The sequence below is a fragment of the Bidens hawaiensis genome, unplaced genomic scaffold (genome assembly GCF_021521415.1).
Source record: "Bidens hawaiensis isolate Kalapana, Puna unplaced genomic scaffold, B.hawaiensis_p1.1 tig00003115_1, whole genome shotgun sequence".
Classification (NCBI taxonomy): Eukaryota; Viridiplantae; Streptophyta; class Magnoliopsida; order Asterales; family Asteraceae; genus Bidens; species Bidens hawaiensis.
The window spans coordinates 2,370,879-2,392,925 of NW_027491167.1; the positions used below are offsets into that span (position 1 = coordinate 2,370,879).

At 36.8% G+C, this 22,047-nt stretch overlaps 1 protein-coding gene across 2 annotated transcripts; it reads left to right on the forward strand.

The window, feature by feature from the left end:
• Positions 1 to 17,291: 17,291 nt before the first annotated feature.
• LOC143622332 (TATA box-binding protein-associated factor RNA polymerase I subunit B-like) lies at positions 17,292 to 22,047 on the forward strand. Of its 2 annotated transcripts, none has more exons than XM_077093520.1 (5): positions 17,292 to 17,423; positions 17,745 to 18,300; positions 19,955 to 20,746; positions 20,886 to 21,019; positions 21,465 to 22,047. In XM_077093520.1, exons 2-5 carry the CDS (start codon positions 17,745 to 17,747, stop codon positions 21,975 to 21,977), a joined length of 1,995 nt encoding a protein of 664 aa, XP_076949635.1. In that variant the 5' UTR covers positions 17,292 to 17,423; the 3' UTR covers positions 21,978 to 22,047. The 2 variants fall into 2 exon arrangements, with proteins under 2 accessions (XP_076949635.1, XP_076949636.1); XM_077093521.1 differs by having other exon boundaries at positions 17,295 to 17,427.

The following is a 22,047-nucleotide window of genomic DNA, read 5'->3' on the forward strand; positions in this document are numbered from 1 at the left end:
ACTAACAAAAACTAAACAGGCACGTTGCGTGCAACTATGATAACTACACTACTTGAAAAGGTTATAAAAGCAACAAACAGAGTAATTACCTGTTGTGGTTCGAAGCGAGGATCTATCATGATATTGTTTGCTTCTTCGTTCACTATAATATGGTGTCTCAGCATCTGTATGCGTATGTGCATAAATTGTATTCAACATTAGAGGCTTTGAAATCAAATTTTCTCGGCCTAAACCCTAGCTATACGACCACGCAAACATATGATCTGAAAAATGAAATTTACCTTTGATCGCCATCCTTATTAAATGCTTTTAGCGTCTGAAAAGTGAAATTGATCGATAATTGTAGATAGTTTTGAGAGAATTGTTTGGGTTTGAACAGAATTTGTTTGGGGTTTGATGGTTAAGTACCGATGATGTAACATCCCAAGATTCGTCGGTATTTAAAGGAATTGGGTTTAATTAAATTATAGAAGATAAATGGAATTATCTAAAGTATGAGGGGAATAATTATCATTAGATGAAATGTTAAACATGAAACCCTACCCACTTCCTATAAATGTAGCCACCATCTCATTATAACCATCCTAGCCTCCAAACTACTTCCTTACTAAATTCCCGTTTTTGAGAGAACAACCAACAAAGATCCGACGATTCTCGGAGATCTAATCGTCGGATCGGTCTCAAATTTTAATTGAGTGTTCATGGCATATAAATGAAGATTTCCACTAATCAGATCTTTGGTCAAAGGTTGGAAAGTCTGTTTTTTATTAGAAAAACCGTAACATCTAAAAATGTAATTTTCCGGCAACTGTTCAGCTTCTCCGGCAACTGTAGCGGCGTTTTCCGGTGACGGAGAGCTGATGGGTTAGTAGATCGGGGTGAGACAGTTCCATGGCCTCTTGAATCACTTAATTCCGAGTTCGTTTGATATGGTTTTGGTCTATCCGAGGGACTTCGAACATAAACCTCAAAGGTACGTTTTTGTTAAAAAGGTTTACTTGTCATTTATGGATGTGCATGAATATTGGTAGGATGCTAGAACGGGCCACGATTATTGATAAAGTAATGAACTTGTGAGTAAACAGGTTAGTTGGTTCGTTTCGGGTAAAACGAGTAGTGTTCGGTTCATTATAAGGACGTGTAAACGAAGTTGGTTTTGCATGAAACTTGATAGGATTGTAAACCGGACCTTATTATGTGAGAAAAATGTAAACTTGAACATAAACAAGTTGTTTGGAATGAAATGGGTAATACGGGTGACGTTTGGACCAAGTTAAAGTACGAAAACGAACTTGTTATGGACCATAACTCGTTTTACCATTAAAATAGGCATAACGGGATGAAAAGATGTAATTAGGAAAAAAATATATGAAAAACCATGTTCGAATTGAATTGAAGAGTAATCGAATCGAATTGAAAAGTAATCGAATCGAATTGATAAAGTAATCGAATCAAATGGTCATTCGATTAGAACTGTCATTCGATTAGAACTGTTATTCGATTAGAATTGTCATTCGATTAGAATGGTGATTCGATTAGAATGATGATTTGATTAGATGATATAGTTAGAGGTAGTTAATTGAAATTTATAACTATTACACAGTTAGCCGTGCACAACTAAGGAAGGGTATTATTGTTAACTCGGAGAAGAACAGGACTCATGTGAGTTTCTAGCCCCTTTCTCTGGTATATTTTCGGGGCTGTGTGCATACTCCTATGTATTAGTTAATAAACTTACCCTAAGTGGCAAGTGTATACTATATGAATGTCTTATGAAAGATATATGAATGATATTGAAATGATGAAAGAATGTAGAAAAGGTTAGGAGTATAAATGTAGATGTTTATGAATATATGTATGTATATATCTAATGCATGTATGGCAAAGAATGTATGGTTGTATGATAAGGAATGTATGGTTGTATGGAATGGGAAGAAGGGACCAGACCTTAGTAATATCTGAGATTAAAGGGACTAGACCCTACTAATATTTGAGATAGAAAATGAAGGGATTAGACTCTAATAATATCTGACATAGAAGGGACCATACCTTACTAATATCTGAGATAGAAGGGACCAGACCCTACTAATATCTGAGATGGTAAAGATAGTTATGCTTGTAGTATGAAAGTATGAAAGAATGTATGTATGTATGTATGTATGTATGTATGAAAGGAAGGTAAACAGGTTAAGTAAATGATATGTACCTTCGGAGGAATATATGTAAGTATGTGTATGAAATGTATGCTGCCTGATTAACTAGAACTCACTCAACATAGCTGACTTTTAGTATGCACGCAAACAAATAGGATGAAAGAGCTGGCTTGAGGGAGGCACATGGCATTGATTGAGCAGACTGGCATCTAGTGAAGAAAAGTTATGATGTTCCATGTTATGACAATTTGAAAGTTTAAAGACAAGATTTTAATATTTTGTAATGAATGTTTGATGTTTTTATATTCCGCGAAAAGTTTAATTCACTCTGATATTTAGAACTGTGTTTATGAGTAAATCCAACATTCAATGTAGGGAACCGGGAACGGACCTTACAGATGAATTTGGGGTTTATGTGGAAAAAGGAGATTTCAAGTTATTTACATAATTGCCACCGCCAAATTTTTTGATGCGCACGTTTAATACCATTTTTTACTTTGTATGATAACTTCCCCATATATAAATGAAATGAAAACTTTGTCCAGTTGTGAAAGCCATTAAAACCCTATGTTATTCGTTGATCTTCTTTAATCCAATGGATGAGAAGATGATAAGAATAAATAACCACTTTTTGTTTAAAAAATCATATAAAATACAATAAGGGGTAGAAATGTGATTGACTTTTGATATCTCTCTCTCTCTCTCTCCATATCTTAAGGCTGAGGGGTGTGGGGGGCGCGAGAGGGGGCGTGAGTGGGGGCGCCAGCCAATAATATTGTGACGTGTGGCAGAGAGAGAAACTTGATAAGATGGGTGTTGGTAGTGGTGATAGCGCCCCGGGCCATGGTGTGGAGGGGCGCGAGAGGGGGCGCGAGCGGTTTATTTTTTTATTTTTTTATAAATGTATTAAAAAAACGTATTATTAAAAAAACAAGAAATTATTTAAAAAAACACACATTAATTAAAAAAACACATTAATATATAAAAAAAAATTAAAGTACTAAAGAAAAACATTATTCTTATTATTCGGCTTCGTCTTCTTCGATCAACCTCTTCCGGATACGTTCCTTTTGTTTTTCCATCAGCATTTGGTCGACCGGATTTAGGTGGCTGAAGTCTCTTGCAAGGAAGTCCAAATCTCTCATTCTTTTTTTTTCCTTTTTGTCAATAGAGACCACCTCCATGGTTTTGTTGAATTTATTGAGGGATTCAACAAGATCGTTGATGTTTACGGCTTCCCCCTCAGCCGGTTTTTTCCCCCTGGCGTCCCTTCCCAATGGCCGCCTCCTCGGCGGTGAAGACATTTCCTCCCCCGCAACGTTTAGGTCGAATCCAACCCGGCAATCCGACCCGGCGGAAGTGCTGTACGCTCCAGACGAACTAGTTTTAGTCCGTTTCGGCCCTACTTCCGCATCAAGGTCCGGCGCCACCAGCTCAACCCACTTGGAACACCTTCTCAACCTCTCCCACACCTTTACATCGTCCCACGTCTTCACCGTCCCATACCTCCGCAGGCACTCCTGCCTCCACTCTTCGACAGTGAAATTATAGACCGCCAAATCGTCACTGCCACTTGGTCTCATACGACCGGCGTTCCTGTTGAACAGATTAGTAAACAAGCCGACAAATTTTCTGATTTCGGTCCACCGACCCGAAATCATATCGGCGTTCCGCTCTGTACTCCCAACGAGCGAATAGAACGTCTCCCTAACCTTTGTCCAAAAGACCTTGCTCTTTTGGTAGTCCGCTGCAAAATGCATAATAAATTTGTATGTCATTTAACTTTTTTATTTAACTTTTTTATTAAAAATCATTTTTAAAAACGTTAAAACAATTACCGCAACGCCGATCCTCAGAAGTGGCTATCCAAGCCCGACACAGGGCTTCCTTCTCATCCGATGACCACGGAGTGATTTTCCGTTTCGCCCTTCCGGTCGAAGTCGAACCCGACCCGTCCGTTGCAACTTGTTTTTTCCGGTGGACGCGTCTTCTTTGTCCCGCAGCTTCACCTTCTGGTTCTGGTTCTTGTGTCTCCGGAACTACAAAGTTAGGAGACGGTTGTATGTTGGATGGTTGAAAGCCGGATGGTTGTTGCGACCCCGAATAAAACATCGGTTGGTCCGGTGCCGACCATAAATCGTCGTAACTGTAATCTGATTCTAGGTTTGGGTACCAATTTCCAGCCATGTTTTGGGTGATTTCGGGTTTTGGGTGTGGTATGTGATATTGGTTTTGGGTGTGGTATGTGAGAATGGTTTTGGGTGTGGAATATATATGTGATATATATTGTGATATATATAGAGGAAATTAAATTTTTTTTTTTATTCACATTAAGCCTCCAACGGCTCTTTCACCATTCCCCAAGCACCCTCACGCGCAACAGCTCCCGCGAGCCCCCTGGCGCCTGCATCGTTTTCCGCTCTCGCGCCCCTCTCGCGCCCCTATCGCGCCTCGGTGGTGTGGTGCTCGCGCCCCGGGGCGCGATCGTCTGGCCTCTTGCGCCCTTCCTAGCGCTCCACACCCCTCAGCCTAACATTGTGCAGACTCTTTTCTTCTCTCTCACAGTTCTTTAACTTTCTCCTTCTCTCTCTTTTCTCGAACTTTCCTTTCTCTCTCTCTCTCTCAAATTCTAAAAAAATGAAATGAAGAACTAAGATGATGATGATAATGATAATGATGATGAAGAATGAAGAACGAAGATGATGAACAAACTTTCTAAACTGTCATCCCCTATGTCACGTCAACAACTAGAAAGAGAAAGAAAGAAATATGGGTGATGGCTGTTGTGTTTCCAGATTTCTTGAACTTCGTTGTTCATTTCTTGATGGGTTTTTAAGAAAATTGGTTAATGTTTATGGGTTGTGATGAAACAACTCCTTAAGCTCTGAAACAACACGTTATCAAGATCTAAAGCCACTCCTTAAGATCTGAGGTGAGGTTTGATTTCATTATTTGAGCTTTGATAGGAAAACTTTTCAAGATTTAGAGCTCCATATCTGAAACAACTCCTTCTCAAGATCTGAAACAACCCCTTCTCAAAATTTGAGGTTGATTCATACCCTGTTATCAGTATAGGTTTTATGTTTTTTCATTTTTAAGAAACCCAAAGTGTGGGAAAATTATTTTATTTGAAAATCTATGCGACATTTTCAAAAATTAATAGATGTTTGCTCAATAGGTTGATGGAAAATTTGATATTGTTTCAAAAATAATTTCTGAATATATTGTATACTATTGCTACATGTGGCCAAAAAGTTGACAGTTCATCATAAAAGAGAATAATTAAATAAAAGTTTCAACTTTTTTGTCACGTTTAAATTGAAAACAAAGCTATTTGCTTTATAAAAAACTACAAGTATACAAAGAATCTTGTCGATCAAAAAGGAAAAAAATACATGAATCTTGAAAATTATGTAAACAGTTAAACTTGATGTTTGTTTCTCCATTTATCTTTTAAACTTTTAGCATAACACTCGATCGATTTAAGTTTATGAAATGACAACTTTTTTTATAAAAAAAAAAGTTACAGAAAAGTGGATTAAACGAGTTGACCTTCGAATGGGTTATCCCAAAAAACATATTTTTAATCACCCTTTTCAAATAACTAGATTATATGAAAATCTATTTATTACCATTTTTAGAGAGTTATTTATAAATAAACATGTGTTTAATTGTTTCAGGTGGCTATTGAATATGGCGGAATCGCTGTAGACAAACATTTGCAGAATAGTAGATATTACATATGTAACATTTGTGCTAAATCAATCATTCAAGCCCTGTATATTCTACCGCATAGCACCCTATATATTGATAGGGTCAGGTGATGGTAGGACCTCTATCCGTGAAAATACATATGTCCTTCCCTTTTGGTTTATAACATTTGTGCTAAATACATGTATTATTACATTTGAATTCATATGTAACTTTTGATTTAGTACATATGTACATTTGAATACATATGTATAAAAATGTGTGCATTTGATATTGCATATGTTACTTTTGCTTTACAACATATGTAATTTGCTAAATGCATGTCTAGCATGTGTACATTTGATATTAAATATGTAACTCTTGAAGAAATGAGATGTATGTGGAGAATCTAATAAGAAAAATTAGAATGAAATGTAAAAATAGAAGAAGAAGAAGAAAAACGGATGTTAGTAAAACGTAGATATTATTAAAAAGAATCCTAATAGAAAAGTGTACTTCAAAGAGTACAAAAGGTCAAAAGCAAGACATGTAGTCGTAAGCTTTAGAAGAAATATAATAAAATGTGTACTTTAAAAAGTAGAAAAGGTACAAAAGAATTATCTGTGGTTGTAAGGCTGAGGGGTGTGGGGGGCGCGAGAGGGGGCGCGAGTGGGGGCGCCAGCCAATAATATTGTGACGTGTGGCAGAGAGAGAAACTTGATAAGATGGGTGTTGGTAGTGGTGCTCGCGCCCCGGGCCATGGTGTGGAGGGGCGCGAGAGGGGGCGCGAGCGGTTTATTTTTTTATTTTTTTATAAATGTATTAAAAAAACGTATTATTAAAAAAACAAGAAATTATTTAAAAAAACACACATTAATTAAAAAAACACATTAATATCTAAAAAAAAATTAAAGTACTAAAAAAAACATTATTCTTATTCTTCGGCTTGGTCTTCTTCGATCAACCTCTTCCGGATACGTTCCTTTTGTTTTTCCATCAGCATTTGGTCGACCGGATTTAGGTGGCTGAAGTCTCTTGTAAGGAAGTCCAAATCTCTCATTCTTTTTTTTTCCTTTTTGTCATTAGAGACCACCTCCATGGTTTTGTTGAATTTATTGAGGGATTCAACAAGATCGGTGATGTTTACGGCTTCCCCCTCAGCCGGTTTTTTCCCCCTGGCGTCCCTTCCCAATGGCCGCCTCCTCGGCGGTGAAGACGTTTCCTCCCCCGCAACGTTTAGGTCGAATCCAACCCGGCAATCCGACCCGGCGGAAGTGCTGTACGCTCCAGATGAACTAGTTTTAGTCCGTTTCGGCCCTACTTCCGCATCATCGTCCGGCGCCACCAGCTCAACCCACTTAGAACACCTTCTCAACCTCTCCCACACCTTTACATCGTCCCACGTCTTCACCGTCCCATACCTCCGCAGGCACTCCTGCTTCCACTCTTCGACAGTGAAATTATAAACCGCCAAATCGTCACTGCCACTTGGTCTCATACGACCGGCGTTCCTGTTGAACAGATTAGTAAACAAGCCGACAAATTTTCTGATTTCGGTCCACCGACCCGAAATCATATCGGCGTTCCGCTCTGTACTCCCAACGAGCGAATAGAACGTCTCCCTAACCTTTGTCCAAAAGACCTTGCTCTTTTGGTAGTCCGCTGCAAAATGCATAAATAAATTTGTAAGTCATTTAACTTTTTTATTTAACTTTTTTATTAAAAATCATTTTTAAAAACGTTAAAACAATTACCGCAACGCCGATCCTCAGAAGTGGCTATCCAAGCCCGACACAGGGCTTCCTTCTCATCCGATGACCACGGAGTGATTTTCCGTTTCGTCCTTCCGGTCGAAGCCGAACCCGACCCGTCCGTTGCAACTTGTTTTTTCCGGTGGACGCGTCTTCTTTGTCCCGCAGCTTCACCTTCTGGTTCTGGTTCTTGTGTCTCCGGAACTACAAAGTTAGGAGACGGTTGTATGTTGGATGGTTGAAAGCCGGATGATTGTTGCGACCCCGAATAAAACATCGCTTGGTCCGGTGCCGACCATAAATCGTCGTAACTGTAATCTGAATCTAGGTTTGGGTACCAATTTCCAGCCATGTAATCTGATATTGGTATGTGATATTGGTTTTGGGTGTGGTATGTGAGAAGGGTTTTGGGTGTGGTATGTATTGGTTTAGGAATATATATGTGATATATAGAGGAATATATATAGAGGAAAAAAATTTTTTTTTTTAATATACATTAATATGAGCCAACGGCTCTATTTACGGAACCCAAGATGCCTTCACGCTCCCCCCAGCCGCTACCCCTCTTGCGCCTGCCTCTTTTTCCGCGCTCGCGCCCCTCTCGCGCCTCGGTGGTGTGGTGCTCGCGCCCCAGGGCGCGAGCGGCTGTCCTCTTGCGCCCTTCCTAGCGCTCCACACCCCTCAGCCTAAGCTTGTCATATGTCTAAAGACTAAAATGTCCTTATTATTATTTTTAATTAAATTATAATAAGGTAGATGTGACATGCCTTAGACTATTCCCATCAATGAAAAAAAGAAAAAACCTTTTAATTTTCACGACTTGGTTGCTCCACCGAACACAAGTCGGTCAACTTTTTCAACATGTTCTTTGACATTTGGCAAAATGTTATTGTATAACATAGTTTTCCTTTTTAAACCTTATAATCTAATTATTTAATTTAAATGGTTGCCCATTAGAATTTTTTAAGTTATTTTGTTTACTTACTATATGTATAATGTATATCATAATTTCATATCTACTCTCGACTTCATGATTCTATTAGTTTCAAATTCTTATTCAAAACAAATAGTTATAGATCCATATTTGCAACCTTTTTTTAAAACATTACGATTTATAATAAAATTATTTAAAAAACTGTATTTTTTAAAAAACAAAATAATATAACTTAATGCAACTGGATATTTCTTAGATATATATGTTTTATTATATTTTAATAATAATAAACCATATTTATGTAATAAAAATTGGTTTGGTTTGGGTTATGAATGGGAGTGAAAAATTGGATTAGGTTGGGTCATAGAGGTGGAAGAAAGAGATATTAGTTTTTTATTGAAAAGTTAGGTTGGGTTGGATTGGGTTGTGAATGAGAGTAGTCTTAGAATCACATGGTGTGTTTGTGGGGTTTCCACAACTTAATATGGTTTTCATTGTAGTCAAGCCCTATATATATATATATATATATATATATATATATATATATATATATATATATATTTGAATAGCCAAAGAATTCTCCAAATTAGCTACTTGCTAAATTTACCCGGTGGGATACACTCGCCTTTTAATCCGGGAGGAAATCTCACCTAAAGCCAACACCAATGAACACTTGCCCGAAGTCTCACCATAACCTAAAGCCAACACCAATGAACACCAAGTAAATGATGGGAACATAATTAAACCTTGGTAATATGGAACACCAAGTCTCCCCTTTACAACTCCACCACAAGCTCATTGGTTGTTGGTGTTTTATTTTATTTCTTTATGAGTAAAGTGCCAAAATCGTTCCTAAGGACTGCAAGTTTTGCGACTTTCATCCAAATAGTTTGTTTGTTGCAATTGGACCATTAAGGTTTCCCAATTGTTGTCAATTTTATCCAAATCAATAACTCTGTTAGTTTTTTTAAAGTTAAGTCAAGGATACTTTGATCCTTTTACCTACTAGTATATTGTATTGTTTTTTTAATATTTAAAACTAAAAAAAACTAATAAATACAATTTATAATTAAACTAAAATATAACAAGATAATCATCAAATCAAATCACCCTCGTCCACTATCACACCATCTGGTCAACCACCAATCCACCATAATCTCAATCCTCCATTGTCACCACTAACCTACATGTCATCGTCGGTGTGACACCTCAACCTACGGCGGAACATGCTGGGACGCGACATAATTTATATCATAGCAAAAAAGACTAAAAATAATAGTAAGCGCCAATTTTTTATTTATTAATTCAAATCATCGTACACAAAAATTTCACAAAACAAAATAATTCAAAACATTACATCAAACTCAAACTAACAAATTGTTCTTTGTTTAATTAAACCTAAGGTATAACTAATGTATTGCATCTTCAATCATCCCATGTAGCTACCTGCGATATGCGTAAAAATAGATATATTTTGTCAACAATAATGTTGAGCAAGTAATCACAAGTTTTGAGATATATAATGATAAAAATGACAATTCCTTGCGATAATGTGTATTACATAAACTAGCAACACATAAAATAAAAGTGTCTTTTCAACATGCCACTAGATTCGGAAACGTTTACTCGGACGACGTATGAACATACTATGAGGATGAGGATGAGATACCAACCATCCATAAAAATTGTAAACACATAGTCATTAAGAAATTAGCAACTAATCGAGCAATATGACAACTACGCAAATAGTGGAATTGTGTTTGAGTATATACTCGTATAATAAGTAAATAATAAAGTTGTGTACGCATAAAGACCCAAAAATGTAAAATAATAAAAAGCAAGTGTGATTACTCACCTTGATTGGTGAATGAAAAGATCGGGTCTTTGGTTAAGCTTGGGTGAGTCCTAATGAATAATCCCTAAATCCAAGTAATTAAGGATTCTTTTGATGCGTTGGATAAATAAAGGTCAAAGAAACATATATGTATTAAAATAACACAACTATAAGTTGAAAAAGAAACAAGAAAAACGAAACCAATTTTAGACAGAAATCTGTTCATCGATTGCATAAATGTTTAAAAATATCAATAACTTCTAAAAATTATAAAAATATCCAGTCAACTAAATTAATGTGTAAGGAACAACTCTGCTTTAGAAAATTTGCCCTAATTCACACTCGAGATGGTCTAAAATAGTTAATCTTCACAGGGGGTACAAATCTACACACTAATTTTAAAATAGTGATCGTGAATCCATACAAAAGAATAAAAATACAAATAAAGTCATTTGAACAGTGACTCAATAAATAGGTTTTTTCCTTGCATCGTTCCAGTTTGTTATGACCAAGTTATTGTTCGCCTTTATCGAGCATTTCTGTTGTAATGTGACATCAGACATCGGTTGGGAAGGAGAACTAAGCCTTCTATATAAGGAGGTGGATATCTTCCCCATCATAACGCGTTTTGGGCGCTTAATGGTAGTGGATGAGAGGAGAATTCCACAGTTAAGCGTGCTCAGTTGGGAGTAGTATAAGGATGGGTGACCACCTGGGAAACAAAAAGTAAATCCGTGAGGCGATGGTGGTACGTCCCGGCCAAAGCGGACAATATTATGGTGTGGTTGTAGCTGGGCTGTTACAGATGGTATAAGAGCCAGGGTCGGACCGGTGGTGCTAAGTCCTGCGAGGATGTTGGACCCCTAAGGGGGTGGATTGTGACATCCCACATCGGTTGGGAAGGAGAACTAAGTCTTCTTTATAAGGAGGTGGATATCTTCCCCATCATAACGCGTTTTGGACGCTTAATAGTAGTGGATGAGAGGGGAATTCCACAATTAAGCATGCTCAGGTGGGAGTAGTATGAGGATGGGTGACCACCTAGGCGACCAAAAGCAAATCCGTGAGGCGATGGTGGTACCTCCCAGCCAAAGCGGACAATATTATGATGCGATGGTAGCTGGGTTGTTACATGTCAAATCTTGAACATTGTAAACAACAATGTTTTTTATGTTTTGGAATAAATTTTAATAAAGAAGATTATGAACCACTTGTGGTATGATAAATACAATAAGTTCTGTCATGTATCATCAAAATCTTAATAGTTCTTGAATTAAAATAAATAAAACAAACAAAAACTTCAAGAAAGTAAGAACATGTTAAGGTGTGAACATTAAGGATCATCTTGCAACCTTATATTATTTGTCTCACCCACCCTATACACCATAGTGTATAGATTAGGTGAGATCTTAAACATAATTAGGTGATGGTCCTAGAACCATTATAACAGTAAGAAAATAAGAAGAACAAAGAATAAAGACAAGAAAATATGAACAAAACTTTATGCATGCCTTGTGATCTTGAGATGAACAAACACAAGAATATATAAATTAAAAACTCCACTGAAAGAATTATTATTGGAGAGAGAAGAAGAAGATTGAGCAAAGAAAAATGATGACAATGAGGGGTAGTATTTATATTGTGATTGGAATGGAGTTAAGTAGGTAAGTCTTGAAGATAAAGTTGTGTTTGAAATATGCTAGAAATATGCTCTTTTTTTAATAAAAGATGTCACATAAAATATTTAGGATAAAAATTAATTTAAGATGACCTCAATTATTTATGTTACATGTTAAAATATTAATCTAGACAAACCCGGTTCAACGTGTCAAATTAACGATTACACATATAAACAATGAAATAAACATAGATTCAAGTATTTGCACATATGAAAATAATGTGGTAAACTTGAAATGAATTATTTATGATTCAATAATAATAATAATAATAATATAGCGTTGAAATCGAGGTTGTAACTTAACAAATTCAAATCAGTGATAAATATCATAATAAAAAAAATAATCTTTCATGAAAATCAAAAGTTTTAAACGGGTCAGGGTTTCGAGTTTGAAAAATAGCCAAATGTTACAGCCGCCACACAACCATTGCAACCACAAGATCTCCTAAGGAAAAGATGCTCCAAAAATGAAAGGCTAGACCTTGCTAGTTTCCAATGTGTTACTCACGCCGACGATTTCGCCTGAGAAACATCGTTCAGCTGCTGCTTCTTCTCACCTTGTTCGGAAATATCGTCGGGTCGAAAGACGGAATCTCATCAGTTGAACTCACCGCCGCCTTGAACAACCACCGCGGTCTCTAAGTCCGTTCTTCCAGCTTTGGTTTTATCAACAGCAACCGGTCGTCTTCCTCTGCTATGTAATTGAGGCATCATCAATCAAAACTAGATGGACCAAACGATATAATCCGAAAAGAATTGTAACAAACTGAGGTCGCAAATTCGAATCCGTTAGGTATGATTTCCGGGATGAGTGAAATGAAAAGTTGGTTTAAAATTGGATTTTTTGCATGTTAAATTGAATTAGGAGCGTGAGTACCGGTAAACCGGATGAGTAAAGTTGGTTGCTTCTAGTGGCGTCGTGGCGGTGGCGGAGGAGGTCTGGTGATAGTTGAGACACTGTTGCAAAACATTGGGTTTGGAGATAAAAGGGTTGGGTATAAGGGTTTTTAAAAGTAATAAAATAAACAAATATGCATAAAGACAGTAATGCCCTTGAGTTAACGATAAAAATTAATGGGGTTATTGATTTGGACGAAATTGAAAGCAATGTGGAAGCCTAAATGGTCCAAATGCGAAAAAGATACTTGTACTAAAGTCGCAAAACTTACCAAACCTTAAGGACCATTTTGGCACTTTACTCTTTTTTTTAATGTAAGGCCCCGTTACCAGTGTCTCACTTTGGACGATGGATTTACTCATAAACGCAGTTCTAAATATCAGAGTTAATTAAAACTTTCACGGAATATAACAATTTCAACCATAATATATTACATAACTTTCAAATCTTGTCTTATCAAACATTCATAGTCATTTAAAAATAAAACATAGTCTTTAAAAAATCATAACATTTCCTTGAGATGCCAGTATCTTTAACTCCATGCCATGTGTCCTCATCAAGCGAGCTGCCTCATTCTACTCACCTGCGTGCATACTAAAAGTCAGCTACGCTGAGTGAGTTCTAGTTAATCAAGTAATATACAATACATCCATACACTTTCTTATATACGCACCAGAAGGTACATATACATACATAGTTATTTACCTTTCTTCGTACATTCATACTATCATACTTTCATTCTTTCCTTTTATACATACACATATACATATACCTCGTCCTATAACCTTCGCAGATATTATTAGGGTTTGTTCCCTACATTCGCGGATATTATTAGGGTCCGTTCCTTACATTCGCGAATATTATTAGGGTCCGTTCCCTACATTCGCGGATATTATTAGGGTCCGTTCCCTACATTCGCGGATATTATTAGGGTCCGTTCCCTACATTCACGGATATTATTGGGGTCTGTTCCCTACATTCACGGATATTATTAGGGTCTGTTCTCTTTCTAACCATACCCCCCGTACCTTTCTATACATTCATAAGTATAACTTTCATACGTACATACATCATTTATATTGCATATATATATCAATCATATCTTTAAACTATCCCTTGACGGTACATGCCATATCCGAAGATCGTTCGTGCATTGTCAAGCATTCATTCATATATGAATCATATAAGACATACCCCTACCACTTAAGGTAATTGTATTAACTAATCACCTCGAGTATGCACACAGCCCCGAAAACATAACAAGGAATGGGGCTAGAAACTCACCTGGATCCTGTTACGTTCCCCGTTAATGGTTATCCCTTTCTTTAGTTGTGCACGGTTAACTGTATAACAATTACGCGTAATAATTACTATCACCATCCATATCGTATTTCTAGTTTAATTATAACCCTCAACGAACGGGGGTCCGGGGGCAGCTCCCCTGGCAGCGGGGTTCGAGGGGCGGCAGCCCCTAGCATGGTCCAAGGGGCAGAGCCCCTGGCTGGGGTCGAGCTGCCAGGTCAGCTTGGAAAAAATTTATTTCTATTAACTGTCTTAACACAATTTTTATTAGGATTTTAAATTATTATCTATTTCGTTAACTCATTCTCCATAACGAATTAAGCCTCATTCGTTATCTTAACATAGCGAATTGGGTGAGTAACGAATGATCTGATTCATTAGCTGAGCATAGCCTGATTCGTTATCTGATCATAGCCTGATTCGTTATCGGAACATAGTCTGATTCGTTATCTGAACATAGTCTGATTCGTTATCTGAACATAGCGAATGAGCACATAACGAATGATCTGATTCGTTATCTTATCTTAACGGATGAGCATATAACGAATGACCTGATTCGTTATCTTATCTTAACGAATGGATAGATAACGAATTAAGGGTTCATTTGTTATCAAGTCACACGAATGTGTCATATTCGTTATGACCGCGTAACGAATGATCAATCATAACGAACTATCAACAGTTCTTATCCAGACTTTGACTCAGGGGTCAAAGTCAAAATCGTCAAGAACACGAAATGGTCAACATGTACCAGATCTACAATTAAACCTTCGATTCTTAACGAAACAACATGAAATTGTTACCATTGAACTCGGAATCACAGCGCCTATAAACCCTAATCAACCAATCATCTAAATATTTTGTTTTAAATGGTGCAATTGAGGTATATAGGTGTGGCTTATAAGTCGATCAATTAACTTATCTATTGTTAATGAATTGTACTGCGGATTAGTTCGTTTGATTCGTTTTCATCACATTCATACAGATCTAGGATTACCCAAACGAATCTGAATCTAGATGAGCAAGTTTTCGTTATAAACATACCTTAAACAAGTCGATCTACGAACATTGATGTTGGTTTGGTTCGTCACAACGTTCTAGCACCAACAAGCTCGGGTTTTCACCTTCGGATATTGGCTCGGGATATAGGATGGTGTTTGTGTGTGTTTTTCAAGGTGTAGGCTATGGTGTAGAGATGGATAAAAATGGAAAGGATTAGGGTTTAAATGGCATTTATACTCCCTTAAGCCCATGGACCTAAGGCTCATTTCATCCTTTATTCTATCTTCTAAAGTTCAAGCCCACCCTCCTTAGAATTTATTATCTAAACCGATACACGACAAATTATTGCATAAACGTAATTCTCTTTTATTATTATAACCGAAAGTAGAATGTTACATTTAACGACTAACGAATCCTCCAAATGGGCTACTGCCTAAATTCACCACATCGAGATACATTTGTATGTCGATCCGGGAAAAACCCTCACCTAAGGCTAACGCCCATAAACACTCGCTCGAAGGCACGAAAATGCGGTAAGATAAAACTCGTTTAGTTCAAAGTCCAACCAGTGAAAGCCAGCTACTCACATAGTCTCAGATCATCATCCTGATACCTCTAAAACTAAATGTTGAAGACATGAATTAAACTTGATTCACATAAAAAAACAAATATCGTTTTTATCACTCAACCACTAGCCCATTGTATTATTTTCTAACGTCTTGCTAGTTTTAATTTTTTTTAGACGACTTTCAACCCTCTCGAGGCCAAGACTATGGGTATGTTTGGCAATGAGCTTTTAGAAGCTTTAAGCTTTTAAGAAAAAACTCATATTTAATAAAAAGCTTTGTTTTGTTTAAGTAGCTTCAAGCTTTTAGATTGGTAGAAAAAGCTCCATATTTAAACGCTAGTATCAGTAGCGTTTGAGAAAAAGCTAGCTACATGCTTTTACATTTGAATTTACAAGTTTGGTACTTGAACTTATATCAACTTTTGTTAATATATATAATAGTTACACATTCAACCCTTATTCAAAACTAACTACTCCACGACTTTTTTAAGAGCCATAACTTTTTCACACGTTAATAATTTTTTAAACAAATTACATCATAAAAACGAACATTTTATTCTCTTTAATTTGACTATGATATTGTTATACTTCTTTAATTTAAAAAAATTAACATACCACGTGATTATCGGTTAGGATCGGTAACAAGTCGAGTTAAGACCAACTTAGGAGTCAAGTCAGGTGAACTTGAGTCATGTATAAGACCAAATTAGGGTCAGAACAAGTCGATACAAAAAGGGTTAAATTAGTTCGATTCGTGTCGGTACGCTTTTGATTCGAAACGAGTCAGGTCAGAACATGCTTCAGATTAGAACAGTGCATGTTCAAAAAGGGATTCATATCAAAATAGGTTAGTTTAAAAAATTATCTATTTGAAATTACTGTATATTTCAGCTTTGTTTCTTGATTTTCGCCATCAGTTACACGCTTACTGCCTTTCCATGAATTACATGTCTACATTCAGGTTATGTATGCACTGTCATCAGGTGAATCATGTACCGACACTGATTATGCGGTTGATTTTAGGTTGTGCGCCCATTCCGCCGCACCACGCGGGCACCCAGCTAGTTTTATAAAAAGCTCTGCTACTCTGCCAAACACTTAAATATATTTAGCTACAGCTAGCAGCTTCCAGCTTACAGCTAACAGCCACCAGCTAGTTTTGCCAAACATACCCTATGTTGTCTTAACCGGGCCCACGCTTAGACACTCGTGAGTTATTGGCGAACGCCTACCACCTACCGGATAAACTCGTCTCCCACGCCGGCCAAATGACACCACAACGAAGAGCCGGTAAAACCGATTCAAGATCGAGAATCGAACCTGTGACCTAGGATCCCCAAGTCTTCCTCTCATTTCCCTGGCCATCTTGCTAGTTTTAATACGAGTATAATTTTTTGTGGTAGCTAAAAAATAATAATAATAATAATAATAATTTGGTAAAACTGTTGGTGTGGTTGAATTGTTTTAGAAGCCATGTAAAACTCCTGTTCCTGTTCCACTCACTTTCTTTCTTCTTCTTCTTCTTCATATCGCCGCCAGCCACATCGGCCGACACCGTTGGCAATCACACGTCGTCGATTATTCAACCATCCTCTCTACACCCTCCCCCTTGTGTAAGTGTATGTTTTTTCTTTTAATTTCATCCCTAATTAGGTTAAACATGTACCTCATAATCATTTTTATTACTATACTAAACTTGTGACTTCTTTTTTAATTACTCACTCTAGCATTTTGTTCAATTAGGTTAACACATGTTTATTATTTGCAGTTTGCTAGCTGTTTAAACTTTATCCAATAAATTGAGAATTACCACTTACTATGTTGATGTGAAACCTTGCCCACTGTTTATATGTGCCACTTATAATGATATTAGATATCACTCGTATTTGTGTTTACATTATCAAGCAATCAAACATATTCTTACTTTCTTATAGATGGCTAATGGATTGGCTTTGGAATGCCAAATGTGTGGATATGTCGGGATGGACGACGGTTCAGACGGCTATTATTACTGCCAGCGATGCGGGGCCCAGGCTGATGAAATCAGGGACACTGCTGTCGATAATGAGGAAATGTTTTTGAACAACGAGTATGCAGGGGCTACCATTCAAAGGCGGACCGTTGTTAAACCCGAGCCCGTCACACAATCCCAACCCCTTTCACAGTTTTGGGAAACCCTAAGGACCCAACAGGATGATGATGATGCTGAAGCAGGGGATGGGGTGGGTCCCACCGAGCCTGCTGATTTTGCGACAGGGTCTAGAACGTTGGGTTATGAAGATTATTATTCGGAAATTAGGATGAGATATGTGATGGGAGTCCAGATAATGATTGAATTACAGATCAAGGCTTTGGTTGAGGAGTTTAATGTGTGTCCTGTAATTGTAGGCATCGTCGAGTCAGTTTGGTTGAGATTTGTGGCGTCAACAAAGCTGTTTTCTGATGATTGGGCTGATGACGCTATTAATGAATCAGAATCTCAAGTCCAAGGTATGATAAGATATACATATATCAAGTGTTACCATTGACTAAGTTTCTTGTTGACTGGGGGTGTAAATGAGCCGAGCCCAAGCTTGATTAGGCCCAGGCTCAGCTTGTTTAACTTATGAGAGCTCGAGCTTGGTTCGTTTCAAGCTATATTTTCAAAGATCGAGCTTGGCTCGCTTATTATTTATTAAATAATATTAAATAATTATTAATTATAAAATGACCACAATGCCCTCATGTACACTGCACATGACTGGACTTAATGGACAAATTTAACGCCTGCTAGTGGAAAGGTCGAAAGGTGTAAACGGATTTGAACATATAGGATGATTATCGTTATTTTCTTAGTTTAAGAACAAAACCTGAAATTTGGTATAAACATAAAGGACAATTAGTCTAATTAACATTAATTAATTTATATACATTATTAGTTGTTTTTATATATATATATATCTTAATTATAGTTTTTTATATATAATATAATATTTATTATTTTGTTATTTTATCATAATGTTATATACAATAGTAATTATTATATGAATATCTATTTACTATGTTAAATAAAAAATAATAACTAAGAGGCTCATTTAGGCTTGTGAGCCGCCCTCGAGCTCAGGCTTGGTTATTTGAGAAGCTTAATATTAGGCTCCAGCTCGTTTAAGCTCGGCTCAGTTTGAGCTTTTAACAAGCCAATTCCGAGTAGCTTCAGGGGCGGATCTACGCCTTCACTACAATGAAAAAAGATATATTAGTGTTATATATATGAGAAAATTATGACCGACCCCTGTAAAATTTAGACACCGACCCCTGTTAAATAATGAGAAAAGGAGAAAATATAGAATGGTGAAGAAGAAATATTGCTGGAAAAAGGTCCGGCAAGTGAGGAGTTGCAGCGGTGAAGAAGAAAAAGAAATATGGCCAGGCGAAATACTTAATGCCTATGGTTCGAGACTTGAGTAGACTTTGGGGCCTTGGGAATACCACTTGATACAATAATGGAATTTATTAAGTGTTTGCACATGTTTTAGTTTGAGTTTTTTGTATAACTTAAATAAACCTAAAGTAATTTTTTATTTGGTTAGTGACTTACTGAGGTTTTTGTAGTTGTTTTTTAGTTAACAAGTTTTTATTTACTTTAATTTGTTATTTTATTATTTTATCTTTTTTACTTTACATAAAAATATTTTATATATTTTATACACATACATATATTAAGTTATATGTTTTTTTTTGCTCACTGTTTTTATATTAAAAAAATATACAAAGTTTATTCATATTTTTTATCCTATATGTAAATTGTTGCGCTTTTTTGTATTGGCTTGGGGCCTTGTTGCCTCAATCGTGATTGATGTAATTTTTTTTTTGTTTTTACAATTTAATTTTGTTTTATTCTTGTTTTATGTGACCTGAGCCGACCTGAAGGTACCGAAAAAATTTGATATTCAACGATAGACAACCGACCCACAAAATTACCGGCCCCTGTGAAAAATTTCCTGAGTCCGCCACTGAGTAGCTCACAAGCGGCATGGCTCATTTGCGCTCCTAGTTTTGAATGATTAAATATCAGAAGTTGTTAAATGTTATATGCAGACTATTTTTGTCATTTCCAGTAATTTTCTACTTGTTGACTAACCAACGTACTCCTATTTCATCTCAGGGGAAACAGAAGATGTTAGGATTAGGTCTGAGCATAAATTTGAGCCTCATAATTTACTTGGTAAACGATCAGTTATGATATGGTACAAATCAGTGAGCAATACAATACCTTTATATTACTCTTTAGTGATTTCTTTTTTAGCATGCCACCTGACACGAGAGCCAATCTTATCAACCGATATAATAAAGTGGACACGCGAAGGAAAACTTCCTTATTTTTCTGCTTTTGTTGAAATTGAAAAAATAATCGGACCCCCGACTAACGCATGCCCTCTAAGTTCAAGCCGTATGTTTAGACCTTTACAAACTGTTTCAGTTCAAAAACTTGAGTCATTAGCAGCTTCTATTGCTCCACAAATAGGGTTAGAATTACCACCTGTTAACTTTTATGGAATTGCTTTGCGCTATCTCAAACAGCTATCTCTTCCGGTTGATACTATTCTCCCTCACGCGTGCCGGATATACGAGTGGTCTATGCCACCTGAGCTGTGGCTGTCTGCAAACGAGTTCAGGCTTCCTACACGTGCTTTTATATTGTCTATACTTATAGTTTCAATTAGAATTCTTTACAATATTCATGGTTTTGGGAAGTGGGAAACGTCTCTGTCTTGTGCGGTTAAAAGAGAAGATGGAAAAAAGCCAAAAGTCAATAACGTTGATAAGCTGGCACAACAAAGTAGCAGCCAATCAGATGTTGATGATTCTGCTGCAGAGCCTTGTAATAAGGACTTGGATGCTACTGAGATTTTAGTTTTACTTCATTCAAAATACAATGAGCTCATTGATACAAGTGGTAAGATGCTACGTATATCAAAAAGCCTGTGATTTGCGTTTAATATTGTCACTAATATGTTTAACTACCATGTACCAACATGTGGTGTTGGCTTATGTTTTTAAGTTGTTTAACATATTGCATTGTTCGTGTTTGGTAGATCATGGTAAGGATTTGGAAAAATATCTTGCATATTGTAAAGATGTGGTTTTTGCTGGTGTGGAATTGTCATTTGAGGATCAAGAGGAAGATAAGATAATAGAGGACCTTTGGAATTTTTATCAGAAGAAAGAGGTATGTATTTGTATTTATTCACCATCTCAATGTGTGTGTGTATTTATGTGGGTGTGTGTATGTGACTTACATAACATATAAATTCTTATGCGGTGCTCTCAGTTCTCTACTTAAAAAAGATTATATGTATTGAAAACACTTCTATATTTATGCACACACGTTTATATATATATGTATGTGTGTACATGACGCTGCGTTTAAAAATATATAATGGTACGTCAACGCTTTTGTTTTTTTCAACGACGCGTTGGCGTGTTAAAGTGTGTTTTACTGCTCTCAGAATTTTCTTGGGACATGTGCGTGCCCTGGTGGCTTCCTACACTTTTTTTGATATAATTTCCTCCTAAACATAAACCCTACAAGCACATATACACACAAGGAAGTTTGTATGTGAAATCTTGATAACTTCACATTTGTTGGAATCCTTTTTGGTGGTTCATTGTAGGATGATCATAAACCATCTGAGTTAGATTTGTTGACCCCCCCGAGTAGTCTCCACAAGAGACCTCGAGATCATTCACAAAGCAAAACGACCAAGACCAAGAAACCTAAAGATGAAAATGACCAAGTTACGCTCGACCCTAAGGAGTCCCACAAAGATAGAGAAATAAGGCGAATGAAATCCAACATGGAAGAGAATAAATTTTGTTACATCTCTCCAAGGCGAAGAGTGAAGAGACACGATTACTTACATTACACAAGGAAAAAGGGGACTGGGGCGTATGTTTATGCTGCGCACGCAGACTATTATATTTTATTACGTTCGTGTGCGCGAGTGGCTCAACTCGATGCCAGGAGTATGCATGCCGCTGTGCTTAGTTTTGAGAGACGGTTGGATTGGTTAGAGAAGAATATAAAACACTCCTTGAAACGAATGCCTTGTTATGAAGGTTGCCAAATTTGTGATGATGATAATAATGATGGCAATTCTATGAATTTTGACAAGTTAAACTTGTGAAAATATGTTTATATTTTTTGTAACTTTGTTGTTCATTCTTTCTGTAGCCTGCCAAAAACCAAGATAGTGA

Bases quoted from the DNA above. Each gene is read 5' to 3' on its own strand.
- LOC143622332 (XM_077093520.1), top strand. From the start codon at position 17,745: ATGGCTAATGGATTGGCTTTGGAATGCCAAATGTGTGGATATGTCGGG. The intron at 18,301-19,954 runs GTATGATAAGAT...ATTTCATCTCAG, and splicing joins ATCAGAATCTCAAGTCCAAG to GGGAAACAGAAGATGTTAGG. The intron at 20,747-20,885 runs GTAAGATGCTAC...CGTGTTTGGTAG, and splicing joins TGAGCTCATTGATACAAGTG to ATCATGGTAAGGATTTGGAA.